Raw genomic sequence first — 12,114 nt, forward strand, 5'->3', positions numbered from 1 at the left:
ACACAGCTGTTTTTAGCAGCGGTGCCCCGTGGTGTCGCCTCAGCATCGTTGCTGTAGTAACATGGAAATGTTTCGTTGCCAGGCAACAATTGCACAGGTTTCTGATTCCCTACTTTATTCTGCTACCTGTGGTTGGGAGCTTAAAGCCTGGGTAAGAAGCATAGACTGTATATAAGTGCACTTAGTCACCATGACGACACCCATTGGTTTACTTTTCTTTTTCTTGAAGCCTCTGGTTTGTCCTTTTGGCCGGCGCCATCTTGGTTTTTTGCAACCAGAAGTTACACAACAGGTTGGAGCTGAGTACAACGTCGAATTAAGGTATTTTAGGCGACAATAAAGGTCACAATGAACTTTCATGAACTGAAAACACAGTGTGACAACGTTAAATCTGTGAGATGAAACGTTTTTTGTTGTCATTGTTGCCGTTTAAAGTCTGTGTCTTCGTCTAAATCCCTCTGAAATTCTGATCTATTTGATATTTTTCACCAGAGACACTTCTATTACAGCATATTTTCCCAACATGTGGTGAGGTAGACATTTCATCATCATAAGTTTAAAACCAGGCAGAGAAACACTTCTTGAACAAGCTATAAAATGTAGAAGCTGGATTGTTGTTGTTTTTTAAATGACTCAAACAATTAACATATTGTCAAAACTGTTGCTGATAAAATTCCTGCTGATCAACTGAATGATTAATGGTAACCAGACTAACACAGAGCAGAAGGAAACACTACACAACTCATTCCCTTGCATGGTAGCCTGTCATCAGTGTGTGAATGATATGTAATATACTACTGATTGTAAGTCGCTTTGGATAAAAGCGTCTGCTAAATGACTGTAATGTAATGTAATTCCCACACACATACGAAGGAAAAATGCTAGCCTGGTTCAACATGTGGTGAGGTAGACATTTCATCATCATAAGTTTAAAACCAGGCAGAGAAACACTTCTTGAACATTTGCCTCTTTGCATGAATATTGAAATCAAAGCACTTGTTTTGTTTTTTTTGTCCACCTGCTGTGTCTGATGGAGACAGCCTGGAGTGAACCCAGAGGTCAGGACACTCAGGTCCGTCTAGTACTGTGTTCACATTGCATCGGGAAAAAAAACCATTGTTGGCAAGTCGCGGTTGAAGTGTTGCTCAAGCGCTCGCTGACCTAGTTAGGCCTTCAAATAGCACCAGAAGCTGGCTAACAGCATTTTTTTTAGATGGAACAGGCTGAAACAAAAACAGTGGTCGACAATTCAGCATGTCATTGGAAGGCTGAAAAATGAGACCCACTCAAATTTAATTTGTAGCGCTTCATGCCCTTCACACAGCAACTAGTGCCAGGCGTGACTTCATAGCTTCATGTCAATGGCTTCCATTGAACTCGGCTGGTAGAATGTTTCTGTAACTCGTAGTGTGAACAAAGCATATGACTTATATATAATAAAATCACCCTATTTGACCCTTACACAACATTTAAATGTACAAAACAGATTTTTCCAAACAACTCCAAACCAATGATCAGATCAAACAAGATTAGTTCTCAATGTTCTTGTCCAGATCAAAGCGGACGGACGGACAGACAGCTCCTGTACTGAGGCGTCGCTGACCCGGCTCACCTGTAGTGTCGGGTGTCTCTGATGGCTCGCTCGCTGCCCAGCCGGTCGCTCTCCTGCAGGTTGAAGGCGTGTTCTCTGTAGGGGTCGTCCCCCGGCTTCAGCTGCTTCCCCGCCAGGTAAGCCTTCTCATCGAAGCCGCCCAGCAGCTGGCTCTGCTGCTCGGCCCGCGGGGGCTGGGTCACCTGCAGAGGACACAACAAGGTGTGTTTACGTGCTCATTTCAGCCAGAAAAAACAAGGTTTAACATTAAAACAATGTCTAACTAGAGAAGAAATTATAAAAATTCCAAGTCAACGAAAGAACAAACAATTATAAATGAAGGATGTGGGATTAAATACAAAAACAAATGCAAATCCACTCCCTGTCGCTAATGCAAACACACAGAAGTGCAAACACATCAGAATAAATCGTTTTTGGTGTCAACACTCCACTCCTTCACTTTCAACAAATTATTCTTCTGCCACAACTATTATTATGGCTGCATCCTCATCCTCATAAAGGGATTTGTTTGTATGATGTTGTGAATGTCTGTCATACTTAAAATTTTGCTGCTGGTTTTGAATAAATTTCACATTTCATCTTTGGGTTCAGAATCTTTCTCAGCATAAAAAACATGACCAATTAAACCTCATGATTGTGATTGAGACTAATACTGTATTAGGACAAATTAGGACTGATTATAATGATTATTTAAAAAGTTAGAAAATTGTGATAAAAGCTCATCAGCTTTTCCAAGAGCCCAAGGTGACGTCTTCAAAATGCTTGTTTTGTTTGTCTAGTAATCTAAGATATAATGATATCAGACTGCAGAAAGTGAGATGTGGTTGAAAGCCCTGAGTAAAGATAGTAAGTTGGTCCTTGAGTTAAGACTTTTTTTTCTAATATGGGAATTTAAGTTGTTTTTCTTGGTTTTATATCTGTGTAAATGAAATATCTTTAGATTCGGCTGGATCAAACAAGCAACGTGAAAATATAACCTTCGACACAGGGAACAAAATGCTCATTGTCACTATTTTTCTGACATTTTATAAACTAAACAACGATCCGCAGTGAAAATAATTGTAAACTCCAGGCAACAAACTAATGTTTTCAAAGTCAAAAATGAGCTTTCACACCCGACCACGATGTTCAATGTATGCTGTAAGACACAAGAAGCTATAAAATGTAGAAGCTGGATTGTTGTTGTTTTTTAAATGACTCAAACAATTAACATATTGTCAAAACTGTTGCTGATAAAATTCCTGCTGATCAACTGAATGATTAATGGTAACCAGACTAACACAGAGCAGAAGGAAACACTACACAACTCATTCCCACACACATACGAAGGAAAAAATGCTGGCCTGGTTTTTTTCGAGGTTCAATGTCTTGCTCAAGGACACGTGGATGACATGTGGACAAGAGGAGCTGGGAATCAAAAAGCCAACTGTGAGATTAATGAAAAACTCGCTCTGCCTTCCTGAGCCTCAAGAGCCCAGATTAACCAATAAACTGCTCCACCTCTATATTCAGGCGATGTCTGAAATGTCTCTGTGGTTCTGCCAGCACTGCAATCCTGCTGAAACGCGGCTCATCTGAGAATTAAACCATGTTCCTCTATCGCACTCACGTTTTAGCCTGTCTGAGGAAAAGTATCAGCCAAAATGATTAAAATGTAAATGCTACTTATTCAGGTCACCGTGTCGGTGCTAACAAGGCAAAATGGGATGGGCACTCATCAAAACTGAATACACAAGCCTATAAAATCCTCAGTAATTAATGGATTTTCCCTGCAAATGGGAGGTAAAAATCAGACAAGGAATACATGAGAACAGACGAGAGTAGGTGTAATCAAAGAACAGCAACAGTGAGATGGACAGATGGAAGAATGGAAGGAGAAAAGAGAAAATGAAAAATAGAGGCTGACACTTCGTTCTATGGAGCTTTATTAAAGGTTGTGTAGCTGGAGGATTTATAAAAAGCTCCTGACCAAGTTCAGGCGAGAGTGACCTCATTTTCAGTCTCTCAGGGGAAGCAGCGTTAACTTTTCAAGGATTCACACACAAACATGTCCGCAGTGAAAGATTAATGTTGATACCACTGTGTTACCTTCAAAGACTAAAGGTCTAAAAACTCACTGTACACTATTTGCACAAAGCGGGCGGTGGAAAGTAAATAAGTATTAAATCAATTTTGAGGTTACATAGGAAAATATTGTACTTTTTCCTCCACTACATTTGCTTACTTTATTTAGTGGTTATATTTAGATTAATAATACAAAATATTATCAAAAAATACATTATGATGTAATGTATTAATATAGATTAAGATACGATTTTATTGGGGAGAATTCACAAGTTACCCAGCATGTAGAATAGTTACACTTTACCTTAAAGTTACCAGCTTGAACATTAAAGTGACTGACAGATGAATGCATCAATAATTATAATCCAATATCATATTTTCCTAAAATGGGCCATTCTGCATGTGTACTTTTACTTTTGGTACTTTATTATAATGCCAATTCTAAACAGTATTTCTGGACCATGGTGTTGCTACTTTTACATAAGTAGCATTTACAAGATCTGAGTCAGTTAGCTGATACGTTCCCCACATCAATTTTAGCTATTAAAATCAGTAAATGCAGGTTTAAATCGTCCTGTCTTGTACAACAAACATTTACTGTCTATTTATTTGGTGAGGAGATTAAGAGACTCCTTCATTCATGAACAAAAAGGTTCACGTTAGGCTACTTAATCTCACTGTTAGCTGACATAAAACCTCAAAATCCACCTGTTTGTGTGTGTGTGTGTGTGTGTGTGTGTGTATAATATAATGTATATGTATGTATGTATATTTAATAATAATAATAATAATGGATTTTATTTATATAATATAATTTATATGAAATATATATATTATATTTGTATATATTTCCTTCAACATGAATTAAACCCCATCTTTGTTACTGTTTAAAATATAACTTACTTCTGTCACGATATCCTATTATTAGCATATGATAAAACATATGAGTACAAAACACATTCATTGCGACTATTAAAACAGTAACATGATCAGCTGATCCCGGTGCTGTGTGGGGAAACAGATCTAGTTAGCGCTGCTCTTTAAATAGCTGTTGATGTTAAGCAGACAGCTGCAGGGGAAGGTCTCCGTCAGTCCTTTGTAAAATAAAAACTGGTCTGATAGTTGCTAAAAGAGTTGGTGTATCGTGATCACAAGCAGCAGATGTGGACACATTCTCACGCCCGTGGTAGACAGGAATATGAAAGACAAATAAAGCTTATTATTCCAGTGGTTTTGTGTTGTTCTTCTTTTATTTTGTTTGGCCATTCCCTAACACCCTGTGCAAACCGATGAAGCAGCAGATGCTTGTTCTAACGCTAAGGTTGAATTGGGAATTAAACAAATAAAGAACACTTCAAACCAACACGAAATATGACAATGCAATTTGGTTTGTCCGTTCTGGGCTACTATAGAAACATGGCTGTATGTAGATATAAACCGTATGTTATTCACTACGTAAGTACATCATTCTTTATTCCATCTCTGCAGATAAAGCCCTCAGAATGCTAGACACTGTTCCTTTAAGCACAATTAAAAAATAACATTTTCCATCCACACAGATTTAGAGGAATGTCTAATGACATTACGCTGCCAATAGTAGCTAATTAAAACGTTCAAATTACCGAAAAAACACAACTCAATTAACTCTAAATCTACTGCCTGCACAAGTCAACCGTTAAACAAGTATGGAAAGAATGAAAATAAAGAGATTTAGCTCCGCCAAATCTAACCTTTATGATGTAATAAATACACAAGGATTTTATGAAACATTTTATCGCTCATTCAATGAAAACCTGCAGAAGGCATCACAAACATGCAGGAATCCAGACTTTTAGGTCAAAGATGACAATTTCTGTTCACTTTTAAAGACACATTCATCATTGTTTATCCTCAAAATCAAATCAAATCAACAAGACACAGCAAGGCCATATTTATCACTTTTATTAAGTTATTCTCTTTTATCTTTTCTGACAGCAGCAAAGAGCAGTAAGGCAACAGAGTCCCGCTATATGAACTATGAAACCTTTATAGAAGAGGAAGTGTTTGATGATTATATTTTACATATTCAGCATTATCTGATTAGTTCCTCTCATCTAGCTTCACACAATCAAACAAGTCATTTCTTCCATCATAATCTACATTTCACACCAGTCATATGAGGTTTTCACTGCTGTTCATAGTTAAGACTCTCTTTCCAAATTTGTGTACTTCATATCCCTTGGCAATCCGCATGTATCTTCATGACTAAATATTTAAAGCTACAAAAAAAAATGACACTCCGAGGATAATAAGAGTAAAATAACAGAGAGCACGTCAAGGCTCGGCCCTCTGAATTAAATATGAAGCTCGTCTGGAGGACGTGATGTCTGCTGACTCCTTCAAGCCGAATTAAAAGACAAATCACATACAAGTCCAATCTGCCTGATTGGCTGGAGAAGAAGCCCTGCTGTGGCTCTGAGTCCTATTCATGATATATTCACAGACCCATATATCTCATGCCAAATAAATGTATTATACTGTGTAAATGTGTGCAGATAGACACTTTCCGTAGCTTGGCTTTTAATATTTCACTCACTTCAAACTTAAACGCTACTTTAGTAGAAATAAAAGTTGCTCCTGAAAACTGCATGATTAAAAGCCTGTCATCAATTTACTGACTGAGGCTTTGGATAAAAGCGTCTGCTAAATGACTGTAATGTAATGTAATGTAATGAGAAAACTGCATGTTAAAAGGTCAATTTCAGAGGCTTTTATTCTCTACTTTCATTCCAAACTTCAATAGTTAGCCATATATATATAGTAGATCTCTTCTTTGACGCATATTAATGCGTTCATTATGATAATATGTTCTCTAAAGAGTCCATTCTAAAGTTTAAAAAGGTAGATAAACAAAGATAAGCTTTGAAGATATGAGTACTTTAAGTACATTTTGCTGATCATACCTTCATCAATGCAGGACTTTTACTTTTTACGTTGAGTGCTTTCACTTCTGTTAAAGGATCTAATAATTAACTCACCGCTGTTTGTTGTTTCCTAAGCTAGTGGACATAAAGACTTTATGCCCAATAAACATGATTATTGCATTAAATTCATTAAAACTGACAATTATCCAAGCTTAAATGACTCAAAGGAATGATGTGTTTGGGTACAACAAAGTAACCATGCCAACGATCCTCCAATGAGGAGGTTTAACACATTGTATAATAATTATATATGACTGTATCCTAATGGAAAATATAGCTGAGCTAATCCTTGTCCGGACACGATTTGGTAACAGCACATCCAACTCAACTCTCTTCTGAAGTGTTTTTATGGTTTTTGTCGTGTTGGTTCAGAAGAATGTTGCCGGGTTGGTGAGAAAAAACCAGTGGGCTATGAAACCAGCGGTCACACCCAGATCTGAAGACATGAAACTAAACAATAGATTCAAAACCTAATTTAAAACATTCACAGTATCTGTCTTGGAAAAACCAGGACAGGATTTTAACAAACTGACAAACTGATTAGCTGGACAACGATCTGAGGTCCGATGTTTACATCACGTCCACAGAGGATGATGGGAGCCATGACAGCAGATGTTCAGGTCAGGGAGACGGCTCATTTCTGTGAATGTTTTACGACAGAGTTCGACTGACGACAGTGTTCACTCTCAAAGCTGTTACTGCAGAGGAGAGAGGGTGAAGAGTGGTGGTGGGAAATTAGACCACTCAGCGCAGGAAATGAGGGGGAAAACGTGGAGCCAGTGCAAACAGATTTCACAGATGATGTCATTAGTGCATCAAATGCTGCTAATGAACGGGCTTTTGGGAAAAGAAGGAGGGAGAGAGAGAGAGAGAGAGAAAGAGGGAGGTGAGGACATAATGTGAGGAAAGTAATGAATGTAAAAAGAAAGAGAAAGAGAGAAGGGAGGGACAAAACAAGAGACAGAGCCAGAGGGAAGACAATAAATAAAGATGAGGACGAGGAGAGAAGGAAAGGGAAAAGATGGGAAGGACAGAATGATAGAGGGAAGAAATAAAAAATAAAGAGAAAGAATGAACGAAAGGGCAAAGGGACATGAAAGAATGAAGGAAGGGAAAAGGACAGACAGCTCAAGGAAAAAGAAAAAAGAAAATGAAGATGATGGACAGAAGGAAAAGGAAAGAATAGGGGGAAAGACAGGTGAAATAGGGAAGGATAGAGGGGTAAAAGGGAGACATAAAGGAGGAAGAAGGAAAATATGAAGACAGAAGAGAAGACAAACAAAGATGGACGGACAGAAGGAAAGAAGAATGAAAAACAAGGATGAAGGAAAGAGGAAATAAGGGAGGACACAATGACTAAAGAAAGAAAGAAAACAAAGAAGAGGACAATGGAAAGAAATAAAAAGAGAAAATGTTAAAAATGAGGCGCAGAAAACAAAGAAGGAAGGCAGAAAGGTCGAATGAGAGAATAAAAAAAAGAAAGTAAGAAGGACAGAAATAGAGAGCCCTTCAGTAAAGCCTTTCTAGTTTTAGTCTTTGTGCGCCGGCCTCCTCTCGTCCAACTGTTGGACTCTGTGCCGAGCTGGCAGCCGGAGAGCTTTCAGGTCAGATTACCAGAACAAACTCCAGCGAGGAGATCTGTCAGTGAGGTGACGAAAGGTGAACGACTCCGCTGAGCAAATCAGAGGAAAAAAAAAGCTACATTTTGGAAACATTGGAAGCCAAAGTGTACAGTTCAAAGAACGATCTGATTAGAAGTGGTGTGTGTTTGCGGTTCAGCAGCAGAGATGTGATACAGTCTGATTATTCAAAGTGCTTCCACATTTGTTTTCGTGCATCTTCTGATCATATTGTTGACCTGCGTTCAAACACTGATGCTATTTCCTGTTTTTTCTTTTATTTCAAACTGCCTGCAACTTTAAATACCACAACAGCTCCACAGATTGGCATATTTACTCTTGAATTATTAAATCCTGAGAACTCGTCTTAATGAATCTGCTGCAGTGAAACATCCCGACATGTTGACACACATCCTCGGCCACAGCTGAGACAATTTTTTTATTGGTCTATTAAATTGAGAAATTGAGAAAGCCGGTGTGTTGTGTTATGTCTCCTATTGGATGTTTGATTGATTTGTCTGTCAGCTTGTTTGCAGCAGCAGGTGGCTGCAGAGGGAAAACACAGACGAACTGATTCATGTTTTTTGTACTAAAAACATCTCCTATTCTCGTAGAATTTTAATTGGAGTTACTCTAAATTTTGAATTCATTGACTCTCTCTGTCTTAGAGATTTATATCAGGCTGAGAAGTTGGATTCCAAAGTTCAATAAGTATATTAATGTTCTTTATTCTGGTTCCAGCTTTTCCGATTTGAAGATGTGATGCTTTGTTTGTCATATATGACAATAACCTTATCACATATTTGAGTTTTGTACCAGCAGTTCAATAAAACAAGCTATGGGAATATCACGTTGAGCTGTGGAACACTATAACAAACATTCTTTTACATTTTCTGACATTTTAGAGATAAAATAATTTTGCGATGCATAGTTTAAGGTTTAAGGATCCAACTAACATTTGTCTTTTCATTATTGGTTGTTCTGTTAATGCAGAGTAGCGTTAATATCATTTAATCAATGTTGAAAATGTGTAAAATGCTAATCTCAAATTACAAAAGTAAAAGTCCAACTGTCCAAACTGGAACATATTCAATAAAAAAAATATATAAAACAGCAGAAAAAGAGCAAATCCTCACATTCGAGAAGCTGGAACCATAAAAAACTTATATTTTTGCTTGAAATATGACTTAAATTATTGTTGTTTGACTGTCTGTAGGAACAAATCAAATATCCTGCAGCACCAGACTCTTCTTCACCTCATCTCTGGTTAAATCCTGTTCTATCTTTATTTTGTTGTATAGTATGTGTATTTATTGTCTGTGTAGTTGTATAGTATGTGTATTTATTGTCTGTGTAGTTGTATAGTATGTGTATTTATTGTCTGTGTAGTTGTATAGTATGTGTATTTATTGTCTGTGTAGTTGTATAGTATGTGTATTTATTGTCTGTGTAGTTGTATAGTATGTGTATTTATTGTCTGTGTAGTTGTATAGTATGTGTATTTATTGTCTGTGTAGTTGTATAGTATGTGTATTTATTGTCTGTGTAGTTGTATAGTATGTGTATTTATTGTCTGTGTAGTTGTATAGTATGTGTATTTATTGTCTGTGTAGTTGTATAGTATGTGTATTTATTGTCTGTGTAGTTGTATAGTATGTGTATTTATTGTCTGTGTCTGTGTAGTTGAGCTGCTGCAACACTAGAATTTCCCCCATGGGGATCAATAAAGGAATATAATAAATGACTAAACACACACCTACAGGTCTGGTGTCTCTCTAACCAGCCAGGTAGACCAGATCTCCTCATCCGAGCTGCAGTGGACCCAGACTACAGACCCAGACTACAGACCCAGACTACAGACCCAGACTACAGACCCAGACTACAGACCCAGACTACAGACCCAGACTGTGCGTCTTCATGATGTGTTGCAACCCGGAGAGAGGTGACTGCCAGCCGGTTACAGCGTTTACACCAGAGGGCTTGTTTTTTATTTTTACTGCTCCACCCTGGAGACTGCAACACCAGACAGGTACAGACCCGCCACCGACAGAAACAGGCCTTTTTAACGACAGACTGGATTGCAAAAAAAGGACGCCTCCTCTCGTGAACCTGCACGAGAGAGAGAGACACAGAAAAGCCCGTCTTTACCTCACCTCACGTGTGAGATCCACAGGGAAGCTTTAAGGGGCGTTTTACGCACCAGGTTTATGGAAAGCCTCTTAGGGCTGGAGGTTCATGGGAAACACCGACACAAGCATAAGCAGAGAGCCTGTAGAATGATGTCAGAATATACATATATATACATATATACATATCTATACATGTATAGATATAGATATATGTATAGATATATGTATAGATTTTGGAACGGTGCGTAAAGGGATGAAAGTGTCCCCAAAAAACGCAACATACCCTGCTGTGACACCAAGCATCATCATCATCATCATCATCATCATCATCCTCATCATCCTCATTACACACATACACATATATATACACATATATATATATATATATATATATATATATATATATATATATATATATATATATATATATATATAGATATTGATATGGAACGGTGCGTAAAGGGAAAAAAAAAACCTTGCTGATGAACATGTCCCCAAAAAAAGCAACATACCCTGATGTGACACCAAGCTGTGCATCATCCATCATCATCATCATCATCATCATCATCACACACACATATATATACACACATACATACATATATATACATATATATATATATATATATATATATATATATATATATATATATAGATATAGATATATATATATATATATATATATATATATATAGATATAGATATATATATATACATATAGATATATATATATAGATATAGATATTGGAACGGTGCGTAAAGGGGAAAAAAAGGAACATACCCTGCTGTGACACCAAGCTGTGCATCATCCTCATCATCATCATCCTCATCTTCCATCATCATCCTCATCTTCATCATCCTCATCCTCATCTTCCTCATCTTCCTCATCACACACACATGCACATCAACATGCAGCACACACTCTCCTGCAGCCTTCCTCTCCTCTCTGCTCACTCACTATCAGTGGGATGGTCCTGTCGTCCCGGTGGATCTCCAGCCGTCCTGGGATCACCTTCTGGACACCTCCACCTCCACCTCCACCTCCTCCTCCTCCACCTCCTCTTCCTCGGGTCTGCAACGCGGACGACGACGGTGACGATGAAGACTGCGGCTTGTTGTCCTGCCACAGGTAATAAAACGTCCCCAGGATCCAGGCGACGGTCAGGATGGCGATGGCGTTGGCCCGTATCCTACGCATGGTGAGCCCATACGGAGGCTCCGCAGGCCGGCAGAGAGAGAGAGAGAGAGAGAGAGAGAGAGAGAGAGAGAGAGAGAGAGAGGAGCCCTCCAGCCCCGGTGGTGATGCAGGATGAAGCCTCCTCCGTGGACTGAGAGCAGCCTCCTCTCTGCCGGAGAGACGAGCGACCTGCTGGGTCTGCGCACACACAGCCACGGTCCTAGCGCCGAGGTATATCAGCCACACACACACACACACACACACACACACACACACACACACACACACACACACACACACACACACACACACACACACACACACACACACACACACACACACACATGCATGCATGCACACACACATGCACATGCACACACACACACACACACACACACACACACACACACACACACACACACATGCATGCACATACACACACACACACATGCATGCACACACACACACACACACCCATTGGCTACATTGTCTAATCTGCATCCAGCAGCTGAGGTAAATTCAGTAGATCAGATGGGGATTAGATTATATT

At 38.7% G+C, this 12,114-nt stretch overlaps 1 protein-coding gene across 1 annotated transcript in view; it reads right to left on the reverse strand.

Annotated features, from left to right (window-relative positions):
• galnt16 (UDP-N-acetyl-alpha-D-galactosamine:polypeptide N-acetylgalactosaminyltransferase 16) overlaps positions 1-11,704 on the reverse strand; it is a 35,838-nt gene extending 24,134 nt beyond the window's left edge. Inside the window, exons 1-2 of the mRNA XM_054614082.1 lie at positions 11,346-11,704; positions 1,613-1,794 (exon numbers count right to left, since the gene is read on the reverse strand). Of these exons, the coding sequence (XP_054470057.1) occupies positions 1,613-1,794; positions 11,346-11,585 (422 nt within the window). The 5' untranslated portion in view covers positions 11,586-11,704. The remainder of the gene's footprint in view (positions 1-1,612; positions 1,795-11,345) is intronic.
• Between the last annotated feature and the right edge of the window lie 410 nt (positions 11,705-12,114).

This window comes from Anoplopoma fimbria, chromosome 15 (assembly GCF_027596085.1).
Source record: "Anoplopoma fimbria isolate UVic2021 breed Golden Eagle Sablefish chromosome 15, Afim_UVic_2022, whole genome shotgun sequence".
NCBI lineage: Eukaryota > Metazoa > Chordata > Actinopteri > Perciformes > Anoplopomatidae > Anoplopoma > Anoplopoma fimbria.